Here is a 19,921-nt window from a genome sequence, read left to right on the forward strand (position 1 = left end):
TTGAATCCAGGAGGCAGAGGTTGTGGTGAGCTGCGATCATGCCATTGCACTCCAGTCTGGGCAACAAGAGCAAAACTTCTCAAAAAAAAACCCCAAAAACTATAATTAATAAACTGGTTACAAATATCTTAATACCCTAGCTGCCTTTTTTTTTTGTTTTGAGACAGGGTCTTCTGTCTTTTGTTGCCCAGGATGGAGTGCAGTGGTAATGCAATCACTGCAGCCTCAACCTTGAGGGCCAAAGTGATACTCCCACCTCAGCCTCCTAAGGAGCTGGGACTACAGGCACATACCACCACACCCAGATTATTTTTAATTTTTGTAGAGATGGGATTTCACTATGTTGTGCAGGCTGGTTTCAAACTCCTGGGCTCAAGCAATCCTCCCATCTTGGCCTCCAAAGGGGTAAGATTACAGGCATGAGCCACTGTGCCCAGAGTCTCTTTCTAATATGCCAGAATGTGGCATTCAAGTGGTTATGAAAAGATGTTTTTCTGGATTAAAGTCATTGGTAGAAAATACCTACAGTCCAGAAGAAACAAGAGAGGCTAACCTTAAATATATTTCTATTACAGATAGTTTTATGGGCTTACAAGAAAACTCTCTCCTCAGCACTTAAATGGATACATCCATTTCCATAGAGATCTTATAGAAATTACGAATTATAAGCATGTAACAATGTTTACAATTTGACTTTCAAAAACCAAATGTTCTTAACCTGAAGTTTATGAATGAATTTGACAGCAGTTCATGAATCCTGTGAAAACTATGCAATAATTTTTTTTTTTTTGAGATGGAGTTTTGCTCTTGTTGCCCAGGCTGGAGTGCAATGGCGCGATCTTGGCTCGCCGCAACCTCCACCTCCCAGGTTCAAGCGATTCTCCTGCCTCAGCCTTCCCGAGTAGCTGGGATGAGAGGCATGTGCCACCACACCCCACTAATTTTGTATTTTTAGTACAGACAGGGTTTCTCCATGTCGGTCAGGTTGGTTTTGAACTCCTGACCTCAGGTGATCCACCCGCCTCGGCCTCCCAAAGTGCTGGGATTACAGGCCTGAGCCACTGCATCTGGCCACAATACTTTGTTAATATGCATGTTTTTCTGAGAAGAGTTTCTCTACTCATTCTTCCCATAAATATTTATTGAACACCTCTTATGAGCCAAGGGCTTGTTTTAGTTGCTGGACAAAACCCATAAGGAAGCTGGGCATGGTGGCTTATGCCTGTAATCCCAGCACTTCAAGAGGCCAAGGAAGGAGGATCTCCTGAGCTCAGGAGTTCAATCAAGACCAGCATGGGCAATATGGTGAGACCCCATCTCTTTTTTTTTTTCTTTTTCATTGAACTGTTTTAATGGGTCTCAAAATTCTGTGACAAATTTTTGGTCAAGTTGTTCCCATTAAAAGGTACTGATTTTAAAAACTAAAAACTGCCACATGCAAAAAAGAAAACCAAAGTGGTCTACAAAACATTCCTCCCTTCTGAAGGTTTTTTTTTTTTTTGAGACGGAGTCTCGCTCTGTCACCCAGGCTAGAGTGCAGTGGCACGATCTTGGTTCACTGCAACCTCCACCTCCCGGGTTCAAGTGATTCTCCTGCCTCAGTCTCCCAAGTAGCTGGAACTACAGGCGCGTGCTACCACGCCTGGCTAATTTTTTTTGTATTTTTAATAGAGATGGAGTTTCACCATGTTAGCCAGGATGGTCTCCATCTCCTGACCTCGTGATCCGCCTGCCTCAGCCTCCCAAAATGCTGGGATTACAGGTATGAGCCACCGTGCCCGGCCAGGGGGTTAGGTTTTAACATATGATTTGGCCGGGTTGCAGGGGTGGGGACATAAACATTGAGTCTACTGCAATGGGAGAAGAGCATTCTAGGCAGAGTGAACAGCAAATAAAACCGTGAGATAGAGGGTTATTTCTGGTGTAAAGAACAAGGAAGGCCAGGCACAGTAGCTCATGCCTGTAATCCCAGCACTTTTGGAGGCCGAGGTGGGTGGATGACTTGAGGTCAGGAGTTCAAAACCAGTCTGATCAACATGGTAAAATCTCTTCTCTACTAAAAATACAAAAATCAGCTGGCATGGAGGTGCGCACCTGTAATCCCAGCTACTTGGGAGGCTGAGGTGAGAGGACTGCTTGAACCTAGGAGGCAGAGGTTGCAGTGAGCCAAGATCGCACCACTGCACTCCAGCCTGGGCGACAGAGTGAGTCAAGGAGGCCAGTATGGTTGAAGCCAGGTGAGAAATGGGGAGGTTGGGGCCAGATAGTACAGGGTATTTATTAATAAGTCTTCTGAGGATATTGGCATTTACTGAGTGTAACAGGAAGCCACTGTAGCACTTTGCCCATGAGTGACATGATCCAACTTGCATTTTCACAGGCTTACACCAGCTGCTGTGTGGAAAATGGACTGAAGAGAGGCAAGGAAGAAAGCAGGGAGACCAGATAGGAGGCATCTACGATAATCCAGGAGAGCTAGCCTGGACCAAGATGGTAGCAATGGAGGTTGACAGAATTGGTCAGACTTTGGATATATTTTTGAAGGTAGAATCAAGAGCATTTGTTGATGGCTTGCATGAGGGATAGAAAGGAATCAAGGATAACTCCAAGGTTTTTGATTTTAACAAAAGAAGGAAAGAACAGAATGGCCATTTATTGAGATTGAGAAGACTGTGAGAACAAACTTAAAAGGAAAGATCAGGACAGGCACTGTGGCTCATGCTGGTAATCCCAGCACTTTGAGAGGCCAAGGCAGGAGGATCACTTGAGCCCAGGAGTTCAATACCAGCCTAGGCAATATAGTGAGATCCTGTCTCTACAAAAATAAAAATAATTAGGTTGGACACGGTGGCTCACACCTGTAATCCCAGCACTTCAGGAGGCCAAGGAGGGTAGATCTCCTGAGATCAGGAGTTCGAGATCAGCCTGACCAATATGGTGAAACCCTGTCTCTACTAAAAATACAAAAATTAGGTGGGCATGGTGGCACATGCCTATAATCCCAGCTACTTGGGAGGCTGAGGCAGGAGAATTGCTTGAACTCAGGAGGTGGATGTTGCAGTGAGCAGAGATCGCGCCACCGCACTCCAGCCTGGGTGACAGAGTGAGACTCCATCTCAAAAAAAAAAAAAAAAAAAAAAAAAAAGAATTAGCAATATTAAATCTCAAGAATAAGGAAATCCACAGAGTCAGAAAGTAGATTAATCGTTGCCAGAGAATTGCGGGGAGGGAAGAACGGTGAATGACTACTAACAGATATGGGGTTTCTCTTTGGGGTAATAAAAATGTTCTGGAATTAGATAGTGGACATAGCTGTACCACTCTGTGCATACACTCAAGAACACCTTAAAATGGTGAATTTTATGGAGCCAGAGGATGAACAGTCAGTGAGAGTATGTGGTGTCATAGAAGACAAATTTAAAAAGCATTTCAAGGAGAGAGTAATCAATTATGTCAAAAGCTGTTGTGAAAGCACGTTAAGAGGATGCAGAAGAGACCACTGAATTTAACAATGTGTAAAATATCTGGTGAACTTGACTAGAAAAGTTTCTGTAGAGCAGTGAAATAAAAAGGCACCTGGCTTAAGAACCATGGAGCCAGAAATTAAGGCTTTTAAGTTAAACTGATCACTGAATTCAAAAGGGTGACTGAGCCACTTTTACCACTTGTCACTTCAAATTTTAAAGCATAGGCATTAAACTCTCTGTGCCTGAGTCCCCATCTGTAAGAAGGGGGTTATATCGTTACCTGTCTACCTCACAGATAAACATAATACAAGTCTTTCCTCTACTGAATATGGCCTGTAGAGGAATGATCTATATTTTATTTACCTTTCTATCTTCCATAGCACCTGGCAAAGAGCTTTCAGTTGTTGAATTAAGGTAACATATAGGCACAACTTAAATCATAAAGCAGTACACAAATGTAAGCTATCATGAAAATCAAGTATTTCGATCTCATACATAAAATAAAGACAATGCCCTCTATTGAAATATGTTCAAATAACAGGACAAAATTTTTGTAACAAAAGGTTTTCCAGAATGTCCTTCCATATAGCTTGAAGGGCAACCTACCGATGAGGAACACGTCAAAAAGCTCACTGTCTGTCCCCTCTGGTTAAGTTATGATGATATGGTTACAGGAGATAATAAATCAGTTGATCGGAGAAAACAGGTAAGAATAGTTCTTTGAGGCCGGGCGTGGTGGCTCAAGCCTGTAACCCCAGCACTGTGGGAGGCCGAGGGGGGCAGCTCACCTGAGGTCAGGAGTTCAGGACCAGCCTGACCAAAATGGCGAAACCCCATCTCTACTAAAAATACAAAAATTAGCTGGGCATGGTGGCACAAGCCTGCAATCCCAGCTACTCAGGAGGCTGAGGCAGGAGAATGGCTTGAACCAAGGAGGCGGAGCTGAGATCCCACCACTGCACTCCAGCCTGAGCGACAGAGGGGCACTCTGTCTCAAAAAAAAAAAAAAAAAAAAAAAGTTCTTCGAAATTAAAAAAAACAAAAATTCACAAGAGTGGGCCACTTCCTGATAAGCTCACTGTCTCCTCTGGTTAGGTTACGATGATATGGTTATAGGCGATAATAAATCAGTTGATTGGAGAAAACAGGTAAGAATAGTTCTTTGAAATTTAAAAAATAAATCACAAAATAACAAGAGCAGGCCACTTGCTGATAATCTCCTCCCATAGGTAAAATGAAAATGCAGACCCTGTTACAGTATTTAAAGAGATTCTCTCTGAGGTTGCAATATCACAGAGGAACATGTCTTACAAAACTTGTAGATGCACAGAAGACCTCAATGATGCAATCACAAGCAATACTGATTACAGCTAAACTTATTTAACACACACACTTCTTTCAAAACATCTACACCATACCCTATGATCCAAAATAACTCTAAAACTAGTAGCTGTCATAAATGAATGGAACAGAAGGTTAACTCAGTTTTCTGGGCAACTTCTGAATAAGTTAATTATACGAACAAAATATTGACTTGCTAATTTTTATCTAAAAAGTTTTACTATGAGTGCTTACTTCAGCAGCACATATACCAAAATTAGAACTATACAGAGAGGATTAGCTAAATTAAGAGAAAAAGTTATATTACAAAATTGATGAATTTTTCACAAGTCTGTACACTTAAGAGGCTAAATTCATCATCAACAATAAAGTTAACGCAAACTATAAGCTAAGTGCATACAACAAATATGCACATTTATATTAGAAAACCTACTTCTTTAATGGAGCTGTTGTAATTCTGTTTAGAATTACAAAAATGGTAAATTCTAGGATTACGGGTAAAGAGAATTGTCTTTCTGCAAAACATACTCTTGGCACAAACAAAATTGGAAAGCTCAACTTTCCCTTTTCCCTTCAACAACACGTCACCAATTCCATTATTACCAAACTTCATTTTACAAAGCTTGAAACACGCACAGGACTAGACAGGTAACTCCTATATCAGGATAGATATATGATTTCCTCACAGGATAATTTGATAAAAGCAGTAATACTGGTTTTATTTTATTTTCAGACCATCTTTAAAACACCAAGAATAAAAACACTGAGGTTCTTACCAGTCACTTAATAAACAACCCCTTAGAAATGACAATTTAGGGTAAAGGTGCACCTACTAAATGTATGTAGACTGGTTGTTTAATTTGATCAGAGTGGTTCCATTACTTGTGAATCCGACAATAAACAAAAACAGCATTAAAAAAAACTTCTTACTCTTGGAGAATAAAAACAATCCAAGTCAGCAGGCATTTGCAGGCCATATTGACATGACCACTCTTGCTGTCTCCTGTATGCTTGCTTCCACACTGAAAGGGGTTTCCTAATGTATCATAACATTTATTACAGTCAGAATCTGCAGAAGTATTTAAGCATATTGATTCATGCCAAGCCTTCTGGGAAACATCTTGGCTCCTCCCTCTACCTCTTTAAGAGACCACCTTAGTGGAAGGGGGTGGCAGCTTTATGACATTAATGTGAAGGGCCACAAACTGAAACAACTGACTCACGTGTGGGAAGGGAAAAAAGGCGTAACAATAGTCTTTGATTGTGAGGAAGACAGCTTTCTCATTTGTACTTGAACTGCTATGTTGTATCTATTAATATGTGCAAGTAGTTTGTAACCTACAAATGGATTTATCAAATATTATATATCGTTATTTAATAAAGGTCAGGATTTAAAGGTACAATGCAAATGTGTCTACGTCACATTGTTGATCTATATTTCATTTATTCACATTAATGGTACAATTATTTACTACGGGCAAGACACTGTGTTAAGCCCTATAAATGTGTTTACTCTTTTTTTTTTAAGACAGTCTCACCCTGTCGCTCAGGCTGGAGTGCAATGGCGCTATCTTGGCTCACTGCAACCTACGCCTCCCAGGTTCAAGCGATTCTCCTGCCTCAGCCTCCTGAGTAGCTGGGATTACAGGTGCGCACTACCACGCCCAGCTAATTTTTTGTATCTTTAATAGACGTGCCGTTTCACCATGTTGACCAGGGCGGTCTTGAACTCCTGACCTCAGGTGATCCGCCCACCTTGGCCTTCCAAAGTGCTGGGCTTACAGGCATGGGCTACCGCGTCCAGCCAAATTGTGTTTAATTTTCATACCAACTCCAAGGTAGACACTATTATCCCAATTTTCAAGTTAAGGAAACTGAGGCTCAATAGTTGCACAAGAACACATAATTATTAAGAGACAGGGCCAGAATTGAAATCCAGGCATTCCTGGAGCTCAAGTCTGTGTTTTAACACATTACACTGCCACTGATAATCTGACACGAATATAACACTCAGATGATGTCAGTGTTGGACACGGGGCCACATTCCTTTTTATTTAAGGGTTAACTCAAAACACAAATTACATACTCACATTTGATTAATATGTTAGAACAAAGTGTGGAAATGAAGCCATAAAAACTACATAGAACAATTAAGTTTCATGAGTGAGGAAATAATTTTTTTTTTTTTTTTTTTTGAGACGGAGTCTCTCTCTGTCGCCCAGGCTGGAGTGCAGTGGCGCGATCTCGGCTCACTGCAAGCTCCGCCTCCCGGGTTCCCGCCATTCTCCTGCCCCAGCCTCCCGAGTAGCTGGGACTACAGGCACCTGCCACCACACCTGGCTAATTTTTTGTATTTTTAGTAGAGACAGGGTTTCACTGTGTTAGCCAGGATGGTCTCTATCTCCTGACCTCATGATCCGCCCGCCTCAGCCTCCCAAAGTGCTGGGATTACAGGCGTGAGCCACTGCGCCCAGCCGAGGAAATAAATATTCAAAGCAAAAACCTTTTTCAAAAAATTGCCCAAGCTGTTTTTGCTTTGAGCTAATTTCTATTAAGAAACATATAAAATATAGTTTTATTTTGGCATCATGATTTTCTGTTTTTCTTTTTTTAAGACAAGGTCTGGCTCTGTCACCCAGGCTGGAGTGCAATGGCACAATCTCAGCTCCCTGCAACCTCTGCCCCCAGCTCAAGCCATCCTCTCACCTCAGTCTCCTAAATGGCTGGGACCACAGGTGCGTATCACCATGCCCAGCTAATTCTTGCTTTTTTGTTTTTTTGTAGAGATGGGGTTTCACCATTATTGTCCAGGCTGGTCTCAGGCTCGTGAGCTCAAGCAATCCACCCGCCTCAGCCTCCCAAAGTGCTGGGATTACAGGTATGAGCCACCACACTCAGTCAATTTTCATAACAACAATAAAAAGCAGTCTCTAGCAAGTTATAGATTTTTTTTTTTTTGAGACAGAATCTCGCTCTGTCCCCCAGGCTGGAGTGCAGTGGTGCGATCCCAGCTCACTGCAAGATCTGCCTCCCAGGTTCACGCCATTCTCCTGCCTCAGCCTCCTGAGTAGCTGGGACTACAGGCACCTGCCACCACACCTGGCTAATTTTTTGTATTTTTAGTAGAGACAGGGTTTCACTGTGTTAGCCAGGATGGTCTCTATCTCCTGACCTCATGATCCGCCCGCCTCAGCCTCCCAAAGTGCTGGGATTATAGGCATGAGCCACCACGCCGGGCCAAGTTATAGAATTTCAATCATGTCATCAGTAAACTATTAAAGTACTTTTAAAGTTCAGATGATAGACATGTCTCTATACTTGAGGTCTAATAAAGGCAACTCTTGCTTTGAAATGAACACGAAATATTTCAGTCTCTTTTACCTCAACCTCAAATTTCTGCCTCTGAAATCTTCAGTTTCCTTCAAAGGCAGAAATCTGGGAAGCCGTCCTGACCCCGATCCCCATCTCTAAGCATACTACATTGCTGGCTGCACTAGAACTGAAGGCACTAAAGTACAGAGTGCCATCACCCATTCTCTACCTGTATGTAGTAACTAATACTTCTAAAATTCATTACTGGACAGGTTGGTCAAGACAAAATTGTTTTCTGCAGGACACCAAGCAATCACTTACTTTTCTTTAACTAAAACCAAGATGAGTCTCCAAAACCAAGGGGAGCTTGGTGAAAGAACATGAAGCTGGACGATGACAGCAATATGTGCAGATTTTTTTTTTAACAATTAAGGTAATTTTTTAGCATCTACATTTTAAATAAGTTAAATTTTTGAATAACAAACTTCATCTTATTTTCAAGGTACAAAAGCCTGAGACACTTCCTCTGTGACATGGAGAAAACATCCTGCAAGGAGGAAAAGCTTCGGCAATAAAAATGATTACTACACATTGCGGTATCTTTTTTTTTTTTTTGAGATGGAGTCTTGCTCTGTCGCCTAGGCTGGAGTGCAGTGGTGTGATCTCAGCTCTCTGCAACCTCTGCCTCCCGGGTTCAAGCGATTTTCCTGCCTCAGCCTCCCGAGTAGCTGAGACTACAGGTGCACATCACTGTGCCTGGCTAATTTTTGTATTTTTCAGTAGAGACAGGGTTTCGCCATGTTTGTCAGGCTGATCTCTAACTCCTGACCTCAGGTGATTCACCCACCTCAGCCTCCCAAAGTGCTGGGATTACAGGCGTGAGCCACCGCGCCCGGCCCCACATTGCAAGGTAAACTTTTATGTTCAGGTAATGACCCGACAAATGAGGATCTTGCATTGGGCCCAACAAAACTGTTTTAGTGCATTTTAGACAATATGAATGCACATTTGCAGTGGATAAGCATTTAAGATAAGAGTCTCTCGGCCAGGCTCAGTGGCTCATGCCTGTAATCCCAACACCTTGGGAGGCCGAGGTGGACGGATCACTTGAGGTCAGGAGTTCAAGACCAGCCTGGCCAACATGGCAAAACTCCGTATCTACTAAAAGTACAAAAATTATCTGGGCATGGCGGTGCACGTCTGTAATCCCACCTACTCAGGAGGCTAAGGTGGGAGAATGGCTTGAGCCCAGGAGACAGAGGTTGTAGTGAGCCAAGATCACACCACTTTACTCCAGCCTGAGCTACAGAGCAAGACTCCGAAAAGAGTCTCTCTTTAGTTTATTTCTCAAGTGTGCCTTTCTAGAGAGTAAATTTGATAATTTATTCAACAAATACTAAGTACTACTATATATCACTGCTTTAAGTGCTAATAGTGATAAATGTCTACAGCACATCTAAGAAATACAAATTCTGTAATAAAATTTTACTAAGAAATGATGGGTAAAGCTGGTCACGGTGGCTCACACCTGTAATCCCAGCACTTTGGGAGGCCGAGGAGGGCAGATCACATGAGGCCAGGAGTTTGAGACCAGCCTGGCCAACATGGCAAAACCCCATCTCTACCAAAAATATAAAAATTAACCAGGTGTGGGCCAGGTGTGGCGGCTCATGCCTGTAATCCCAGCACTTTGGGAGGCCGAGGCGGGCGGATCACAAGGTCAGGAGATCGAGACCATCCTGGCTAACACTGTGAAACCCCATCTCTACTAAAAATACAAAAAATCAGCCGGGTGTGATGGTGAGCGCCTGTAGTACCAGCTACCGGGAGGCTGAGGCAGGAGAATGGCATGAACCTGGGAGGTAGAGGTTCCAGTGAGCTGAGATCGCGCCACTGCACTCCAGCCTGGGAGACAGAGGGAGACTCCATCTCAAACAAACAAACAAAAAAGATTAACCAGGTGTGGTGGTGCACGCCTGTAATCCCAGCTACTCGGGTGGCTGAAGCATGAGAATCATTTGAACCCCGAGAATCATTTGAACCCCAAGAATCATTTGAACCCTGGAGGCGGTGGCTGCAGTGAGCCAAGATGGCTCCACTGTGCTCCAGTGTGTGACAGAGCAAGACCTTGTCTCAAAAACAAAAAAAAAAAAAAAAAAAAGAAAGAAAAGAGAAAGAAATAACGAGGCCGGGCGCGGTGGCTCAAGCCTGTAATCCCAGCACTTTGGGAGGCCGAGACGGGCGGATCACGAGGTCGGGAGATCGAGACCATCCTGGCTAACACGGTGAAACCCTGTCTCTACTAAAAAGTACAAAAAACTAGCCGGGCGAGGTGGCGGGCGCCTGTAGTCCCAGCTACTCGGGAGGCTGAGGCAGGAGAATGGCGTGAACCCGGGAGGCGGAGCTTGCAGTGAGCTGAGATCCAGCCACTGCACTCCAGCCTGGGCGACAGAGTGAGACTCCGTCTCAAAAAAAAAAAAAAAAAAAAAAAAAAAAAAGAAATAACGAGTGAAAATTGCAGCATTTAATATTATTAGGAAAACGTAATGCAAACTCATATACTTGGAACAGCACTTCAGAATATAAATTATATTACTTTTGGCAAAACACATAATTTCAGCAGCTTTTCCACTATCATAAAGAGGAGTGCAAAAAATACACAATAAATAGATACAATAAATAGATAGAAATTGTGACAAGGGTAGATCACATGAAAAAAGATAAGCCAAACAGAAATATGGTATGTCATTGAATTCGTATTGCCAATTTAGGTGCCAATTAGGTTGTGGTATGCCTGTGTGTCTATGAACAAAATACTCTTATTTCATTGGCCTACTAGACCAGTTCTTCCGTAAGTGCATTAAAGGAATGAAAAAGATGAATCTCAAATGATTTCACCACTTAGTTATAAATAAACTAGGACTAAATTTTCAAATCTGCTAACTAGAATGACTTTTCGACACTTAATATCTGTCTTATCTAGAGCTTACAGAGCCAAATTTCTAAAACTTAGGTCTGAATCAAAAACGAAAAATCAAGAAAACCCAAAAGATATGCACAAAAGGGCCTACCAAACAGTAAGCAATGACAAATGATTAAAGCAAAAAGATCAAGTTGCTAAGTTATAAGGAAGTCGCTGTTCATCTGGACCTTAGCCCAGAACACAAAAATTTGGAGGAGAAACGGCTGGTGGTTTAAAGGGGACAGGGTTCTAAATTTGCTGCCTCATTCTTTTATCTGCAAAAGCTTCCTGATACTGAAATGGCCATAACCACACTGAAAAATCCAACAGGGCTCCAAAGCTCTCATACAGGTGAAAATTCACTGTTAGAAAAACATGTAGAAAATAATACATTTAAGGCTAAGACCAGAAATTTTTTCTTTAGAACCCAAGATTCTGCCAAAGGAGACAACCAAGCATTAAAAACAATTCTCAAAAATCTTTAACATAACTAAATAGAGAGCAAAATTATCTCTACTCTCCCGAATTTACGGCCCTTCCTTTGACAAAACGCATTTTTTTTTCCTTCGAAGACTCAGTTCCTTTAAGAACCACCACCTGCCCATGGTGGGTTTTTTTTTTTTCCCCCTCTTAAGAAGGCATCTGCACTGCAGATTTCTGCATAAGGGGAGCTTGCCAGCCAGCTCCCACCAGCAGGCAGACGCGTATACAATGGAAACTAAAGGAGGTCTGCAGCTTCGCTCTTAGTCTTTCACAGAGATGGGAGAAGGGGACTCAACCAGCCCTCGCTTTGTCTGAATGTTCTCCCCCTCCCCCTTTCTGCAGTAAACACCCCCCTTTGTTATACTTCAATCAATAGTAGCCCACAGAAAACACGAAATCAAAACATGTTGATAGCTTAGCATGACTCTATTTTCTAGAATATAAGCGTCTGATTGCGTGTCCCCACCCCCACGCAGCGCCAGGGAAGAGCAGGCTGTTGCAGATGCAGCCACGGATCCATCTTGGACCATCAGCAGCTCCCTCCCAAATCTTCCCTGAGCTATTCTCATCCCGCCTCCTTCTACCTCGGAGCCTCAGAAAAATCCGGCATTCATGGAGTCTAGCCGAAAACAGTAAAAACCAAACAAACAAACAAAAAACAATGGGCTACAATGCTTCCATTAAACTTCCTCATCTTCCCCATGGGCAGCCAAAAATATTTTGGAGGACTATCATGAATGCTTGATTATGTCAACACCTGTCTGCAAACCTGCAATGCAACCCTTTCACCACCATCCCCTTAAAAATCTAACAAATTGTTTCTCCCACCACCCACCTGCCCCTATCTAATCCTCCACTAAATCACCCCAGTTCACCATATGCATCGAGCAACTCTCCATTTTATCCCACGAGCTGGTATTTTTCCCCCCCTGCCCAGTCTCGGCGTTAACGCCCACTGGACTGTCTCCCCGCCCCCAACCTGTTTTCCTCACACCCCGTTATTTCCTCACCGCCTGCACAATCTTACGTTCCCCTTCCCCTTTGCCCATTTTCCAAACGCTCGTCCCTGCGGGGCTGAAGCCGTCAGTAGTCGAGGGTAATTCTCCCTCCTCCCGCCTCGCCTCCTAATCCCCCCAGCCCTCAGGCCCCCGCTCGCCCTCTTTCCCAAGGCGGGGGCTCCCCGCGCGCCTCACCCGCACAGGAGGAGCTGCAGCTCTTCGTCCCCAGGGCGGGGCAGGCTCCTGGGCTCCCGCCGCCGCCGCCGGGCGCGGACGGCTCGGCTCCGGACGACGACGAGGAGATGGAAGGGGACTGAGTGGCTGCCGATGGCTCCGCCATAGCTACGCGAGCGAGGGTGGGAGAAGGGTGAATAGAGACACGGGGCGGGAGAGAGGGAGGGGAAATAGAATAATCCGGCAACTGGCTCGCTCAAGTCCCTTTACTCCGTCTGCTCCGAGGACAGACTCCGACTGACTGACTGACTCAGCCGAGCGCAGCGACAGGGCGGGAGCGCGAGCGCGCATGCGCACAAAGGGCCCCGAGCGGGTGCCTAGGCGCGCAGCGGCGCAGGGCGCAGGCGCAAGAACCGTTGATCGGCGCTCTTGCCGGGAAGGAGGGGCAAAGGCGGCCTCACGCGGCGCCTCGCGCGCCGCGGGGTGGGGAGCGTCCCTTGGGGACCAGACGCAAGGGGCGTACCCAAGCCCCAATCCCCGCCCACGACTGCGGCCGAATCCGGGAGCTGCGGGGTAGTATTCCCTCCTGCCTCTTTACGTGAATGTTTTAGGGTCGGCAGATTATGTATTTTAATGATAGAAATTTATCTGGGCTTCCATTATCTGGAAACTCTCTTTCCCCTACATTCCAGAGTCTATATCTTTTGTTTGATGCAGTCCCACCTGTGACTCCAATAAAAAGTGAAAACCAGAATGTAGAGTAGGCCCACTCTGCAAGGTGCTTTGTGAATCTCTCTGGCTGTGTCGTAATATCTCCTCACCGAGAGGCAGAGATGGCACGGCCCCCCATTTGGTAGGTGGAGAAAGATGCTATACAGAATGAAAAACGATTACTCATTCCAATCACATTGCAATGCAGTCGCAGAACCTGCTTCGTATTCTTATCTCGTTACTGTTGCCAGAGAAGGATCCACCTTGGGTCTTAAGGTTTTCTTTTCCTCCAAATAGACTGTCAGATAGAGACGACATATTTTAGAGGGGGAAAAAAAAGCTGAGCTGATGAAGAAGAGCCAGGAGATAAGAACATGTTGGCTGTGATTATGGGGGATGATAAAATTAGATATTAAAAATTCAGAATAAGGCCGCAGTCAGTGGCAGAGGCCTGTAGTCTCCGCTACGGCAGAGAAGGGAGGATCCCTTGAGCCCAGGAGTTGGAGTCCAGCCCGAGCCACACAGCGAGAACCTTCCTGCCTTAAAAAAAAAATAAAAAAATAAAAATTTCAGAATAAGGCACAAAATACACATAATTGAATTGTATTCATAGACTAAAAGGGGTCCTTGCAGAACATGTATTTAAAACCAGATTTCTAGCCTATGTTGGATTTTGTTCATTTTTTGCTTTTCCTGGGCTGGACTGCCAAATTCAAAGCCTTCTCCCTACATTTGGTCAAAATATTGGAAAGGTGCATAGTCCTTGTTAAAGGAGGACTGTTGGCTGGGCGCGGTGGCTCACGCCTGTCATCCCAGCACTTTGGGAGGCCGAGGCAGGTGCATCACCTGAAGTCAGGAGTTCAAGAACAGCCCGGCCAACGTGGTGAAACCCTGTTTCTACTAAAAACACAAAAAGTAGCTGAGCATGGTGGTGGGCGCCTGTAATCCCAGCTACTCCGGAGGCTGAGGCAGGAGAATTGCCTGAACCTGGGAGGCAGAGGTTGCAGTGAGCCGAGATCGCGCCATTGCACTTCAGCGTGGGAGAAAGAGCAAAACTCCGTCAAAAAGAAAAAGAAAAAAGAAAAAAAGAGAAAAGAGGACTGTATCCTGGAAATAATAAAAATCAAGGCTGTCGACTCTTATTGCTAAAGCAGCAATCAATGACCCAAAGTACAATTGCAGGATCAGCAGATCCTGTAAAGATGCAATCTCATGAAGGGGGAGGTGGTCAGTCAAGCTGCCACTGAGAGGAAAGGCGATCTGACCAGTGGAAATCTTCTAGAACAAGCTGTGTACTACATCTGCCCTTGAGGTTTTTAAGGTCAGGTAAAGCCCTAGGGGGTGGAAGGATGACTCCTGGCCTTTGCAATGCTCTGAAAAAGGCATAGAAAAATATTTCCCAAAATAACTCTGTAGCTATTATCTTACCCTGGCACTTACAGCATCAGCTGATAATGCAGCAAACTGTCTCTTGGATGGCAAAGGGAAATAATAGCCGATCTGATAACCAAGCCAGTTATCTACCCATTCTGATACATGCATACAGTTTTTAAAAAATGTACATTATTAGGGGAGCTGTTTTCTGATTTGTTCGTTTCCCTCCTCCCTCCGTCCAGATAGTCCAATCTTTTATTGATTATAGTGATAGGGGGCGTCGTTGTCTGTCTAGCTGCTTCCTGCTGTTAGGGGGCATCGTCAGGAGGGTCTATGGTTGGCACCTGGACGTAGGGATATAGGAGCATCTGGTTGAAGGCAACACGGGTGATCTCTTGAACTTTGGCTCGGATAAATTTGATTAAAATAGGAGCAAAACATAGGACAAGACAGAGAATTAATATAGGGATGAGGAATGGAAGCATCTGTTGCATTACTGGTAATAGCCATACAGGTGGGCCAGGGGTTAAGGGGGTGTTGTAGTTTTTAAATTCTGTTTTAATCCTGTTTAGGGTTTGGATGTTAGTGTCTACTAGGCCTGACTCGTTTATGTAATTTTCATCTTCCTTTTTTTTTTTTTTTTTGAGACAAAAGTCTTGCTCAGTCGCCCACGCTGGAGTGCAGTGGCGCGATCTCGGCTCACTGCAAGCTCTGCCTCCCGGGTTCACGCCATTTTCCCGCCTCAGCCTCCGGAGTAACTGGGACTACAGTCGCCCGCCACCACGCCTGGATAATTTTTTTGTATTTTTAGTAGAGATGGGGTTTCACCGTGTTAGCCAGGATGGTCTCGATCTCCTAACCTCGTGATCCACCCGCCTCGGCCTCCCAAAGTGCTGGGATTACAGGCGTGAGCCACCGCGCCAGGCTCTTCTTCCTTCCTTTTTTCTTGTCTATTAAACGCTCCACTCCTTAAAACAAAACAAACAAACAAACAAATATACATTATGAGGTGCTAGATAAGGAAATAAATGATGCTGGTACCTAACTCTGACAGCACTTGCTACAATCTGGAGACTCCAACTGGAAGGAAGTCCATTTTCCTAATATCTAGCGGCAGAGAAGTTAAAAAGCAAAATATGCACGAGGTTTTACTGGTCTTTTCAGACCCTTCGGAAATTTTTTTTTTTTTTTTTTTTTTTGAGATGGAGTCTTGTTCTATTGCCCAGGCTGGAGTACAGTAGCGCGATCTTGGCTCACTGCAACCTCCGCCTCCCAGGTTCAAGCAGTTCTCCTGGCTCAGCCTCCTGAGTAGCTGGGATTACAGGCATGTGCCTCCGTGTCTGGCTAATTTTTGTATTTTTAGTAGAGGCGGGGTTTCACCATGTTGGCCAGGGTGGTCTTGAACTCCTGACCTAGGGTGATCCTCCTGTCTCAGTCTCCCACGCCTGGGATTATAGGCATGAGCCACTGTGCCCGGCCAGTTCTATGAATGTGTATTGATCTTGCACTGTGTGTATAACACAATCCTGAGAACTTTGAAGAGACCTCCAAAATATGTTTGTCTTGTCTTCAATGAGCTTACAAGCTAGTTAGGACAAAAAAAATACATAAATAATATAAATTAAATAGCAACTAAAAACAACCGCAAACACCATAAAACCATAGTGCTTTGATTAGATGGCAAGTAAATTAAATGAATTTAAAAGAGGGGGGCCAGGCACATTGGCTCATGCCTGTAATCCCAGCACTTTGGGAGGCCGAGCTGAGCGGATCACCTGAGGTCGGGAGTTCAAGACCAGCCTGACCAACATGGAGAAATCCTGTCTCTACTAAAAATACAAAAATTAGCCAGACGTGATAGTGCATGCCTGTAATCCCAGCTACTCGGGAGACTGAGGCAGGAGAATCGCTTGAACCCGAGAGGCAGAGGTTGCAGTAAGCCGAGATCGCGCCATTGCACTCCAGCCTGGGCAACAAGAGTGAGACTCTGTCTCAAAACAAACAAACAAACAAACAAACAAACAAACAAACAAAAACACCAAAAAGGGAAAGGGCCTGTAATCCCAGCAGTTTGGGAGGGCAAGGTAGGCGGATCACCTGAGGTCAGAAGTTTGAGACTAGCCTGGCCAACATGGAAAAACCCCATTTCTACTGAAAATACAAAATTACCCAGGCATGGTGGCATGCACCTGTAATCCCAGCTACTCGGGAGGCTGAGGCACGAGAATCCCTGAGCCTGGGAGGCAGAGGTTGCAATGAACCGAGATCATGCCACTGCACTCCAACCTGAGCAACGGACTGAGACTCCACCTCAAAAAAAAACGAGGGGAAGGAATTACCATGAAGTTATAGTGGCTTAGGGAGTTTTTTGTTTTTTGTTTTTTTTTTTCTGTCACCCAGGCCGTAGTGCAGTGGTGCGATCTCAGCTTATTACTGCAACCTCTTCCTCCCAGGTTTAAGTGATTCTCCTGCCTCAGCCTCCTGAGTAGCTGGGGCTACAGGCGCATGCCACCATGCCCGGCTAATATTTATATTTTTAGTAGAGACGAGGTTTCGCCATATTGGCCAGGCTGGTCTTGAACTCCTGACCTCATGATCTGCCCGCCTCAGCCTCCCAAAGTGCTGGGATTACAGGCGTGAGCCACTGTGCCCAGCCCAAGATGGAATTTTTAAAGTGCTTCCTGGCTGGTACAGTGGCTCACCTCTGTAATCCCTGCATTTTGAGAGGCCAAAGCAGGAGGATGGCTTGAGCCCAGGAGTTCAAGACCAGCCTGGACAATACAGCAAGACCTCATCTTGAAAAATAAAGTAAAGAGCACACTGGAGTATGGCCATTTCTCTGAAGTTTCCTTGAACACCTGAGGCACTGTGCTAGGTCTCTTATTCTTTGGCCTTGTCTTTGTAGGACTGGTATTTTTGTGTGCGTGTGTGAGTACGTAGTAAGGACTGTTTTTTTTTCTGTTTTTGTTTTTTTGAGATGGAGTTTTGCTCTTGTTGTCCAGGCTGGAGTGCAATGGTGCGATCTCGGCTCACCACAACCTCTGCCTCCTGGGTTCAAGCGATTCTCCTGCCTCAGCCTCCAGAGTAGCTGGGACTACAGGCATGCACCAGCACACCTGGCTAATTTTGTATTTTTAGTAGAGACAGGGTTTCTCCACGTTGGTCAGGCTGGTCTCGAACTCCTGACCTCAGGTGATCCACCCGCCTCGGCCTCCCAAAGTGCTGAGATTACAAGCATGAGCCACCGCACCTGGCCAGGACTGGTATTTTATACAGATAATTTCTTTATTTTTGAGATGGAGTTTTGTTCTTGTCGCCCACACTGGAGTGCAATGGCATGATCTCAGCTCTCTGCAACCTCCACCTCCTGAGTTCAAGTGATTCTCCTGCGTCAGCCTCCTCACTGGCTAGGATTACAGATGCATGCTACCAAACCCAGCTAATTTTTGTATTTTTAGTAGAGACAGGGTTTCGCCACGTTGGCCAGGTTGGTCTTGAACTCCCGACCTCTGGTGATTGGTCCACCTCAGCCTCCCAAAGTGCTGGGATTACAGGCATGAGCCACTGCGCTCGGCCTATACAGATAATTTCCAAGTTTAACTTCTAAGCCATCTAATTACCCTATATTTTCTTGACTTTTAGAAGCAATTATATATTTTATTTTTAAATTTTTTAAATTAAATAGTTTAATTTAAAATATTTGAAAGCCGGGCACAGTGGCTCACACCTGTAATCCCAGCACTTTGGGAGGCCGAGGTAGGCAGATTGCCTGAGGTCAGGAGTTGGAGACCAGCCTGCCTAACATGGTGAAACCCTGTCTCTACTAAAAATACAAAAAAATTAGCTGGGCATGGTGGCACATGCCTGTTGTCCCAGCTACTCAGAAGGCTGAGGCAGGAGACTCATTTCAACCCGGGAGGCAGAAGTTGCAGTGAGCCAAGATTGTGCCACTGCACTCCAGCCTGGGCGACAGAGCGAAACTCTCTTGAAAAAAAAATTAATATATAGTCACAGATCATTCATATATATGTACACAAATATTCAGGAATATATATATTGTAAAGTTTTATCACTAACTCCCTCCACTCCTCTACACACATGTAGGTAGCTACTATTAGGATTTTCTTTCTTTCTTTTTTTTTTTTTTTTGAGACAGAGTCTTGCTCTGTAGCCGAGGCTGGAGTGCAATGGTGCGATCTCAGCTCACTGCAAGCTCCGCCTCCCGGGTTCATGCCATTCTCCTGCCTCAGCCTCCCAAGTAGCTGGGACTACAGGTGCCTGCCACCATGCCCGGCTAATTTTTTGTATTTTTAGTAGAGACGGGGTTTCACCGTGTTAGCTAGGATGGTCTCGATCTCCTGACCTCGTGATCTGCCCGCCTCGGCCTCCCAAAGTGCTGGGATTACAGGTGTGAGCCACCGAGCCCGGCCACTATTAGGATTTTCTTGTGGCAAACATAAGCAAAGGTGAATATAGCAAATCTGTATCCTCATCCCCACTGCCTTTTTTTTTTTTTTTTTTTTTTTTTTAATGAAGTTGCTCTGTCACCCAGGCTGGAATGCAGTGGTGGCATGATCTCGGCTCACTGCAACCTCTGCCTGTTGGGTTCAAGCCATCCTCCTGCCTCAGTCTTCCAAGTTGCTGGGATTACAAGCATATGCCACCATGCCTGGCTAATTTTTGTATTTTTAGTAGATACAGTGTTTCACTATGTTGGCCAGGCTGGTCTTGAACTTGTGACCTTAAGTGATCCACCTCAGACTCCCAAAGTGCTGGGATTACAGGCATGAGCCATTGAGCGCTGTCCCCCACCCCCCACTTACTTATTTTCTTCATTCCTTCCTTCCTTTCTTTTTCTTTCTCTCTCTCTCTCTCTTTCTCTTTCTTTTTTTTCTTTTTTTTTTGGAGGTAGGGTTTGCTCTGTTGCTTAGGCTGGAATGCAATGCTACAATCATGACTCACTGCATCCTCTACCTCCTGGGCTCAAGCAATCCTCCCACCTCAGCCTCCCAACCAAGTAGCTGGGACCACAGGCACCCCACCATATCCGGCTAATTTATTTGTTTATTTTTGGTAGACATGGGATCTCCCTATGTTGC

At 44.8% G+C, this 19,921-nt stretch overlaps 2 protein-coding genes and 1 long non-coding RNA gene across 20 annotated transcripts in view; 1 reads left to right on the forward strand and 2 right to left on the reverse strand.

Moving 5' to 3' along the window:
• RTN3 (reticulon 3) overlaps positions 1 to 13,036 on the reverse strand; it is an 88,421-nt gene extending 75,385 nt beyond the window's left edge. For all 18 annotated transcript variants that reach the window (XR_013403612.1, XR_013403611.1, XR_013403615.1 and 15 more), the window contains exon 1: positions 12,759 to 13,036. Coding sequence is in view for 13 of the 18 variants with exons in the window: in XM_077962481.1 (XP_077818607.1) it covers positions 12,759 to 12,903 (145 nt within the window). In the remaining 5 variants the exon portion in view is untranslated. The remainder of the gene's footprint in view (positions 1 to 12,758) is intronic.
• Positions 1 to 19,921, reverse strand: part of SPINDOC (spindlin interactor and repressor of chromatin binding) — a 207,207-nt gene that overhangs the window by 135,976 nt on the left and 51,310 nt on the right. The gene's annotated exons all lie outside the window — the stretch shown is intronic.
• Positions 8,533 to 10,291, forward strand: LOC144334175 (uncharacterized). The gene is made up of 2 exons (XR_013403680.1): positions 8,533 to 8,776; positions 9,909 to 10,291. It is a non-coding gene; the product is annotated as an uncharacterized LOC144334175 (long non-coding RNA).

This window comes from Macaca mulatta, chromosome 14 (assembly GCF_049350105.2).
Source record: "Macaca mulatta isolate MMU2019108-1 chromosome 14, T2T-MMU8v2.0, whole genome shotgun sequence".
Taxonomy (NCBI): domain Eukaryota; kingdom Metazoa; phylum Chordata; class Mammalia; order Primates; family Cercopithecidae; genus Macaca; species Macaca mulatta.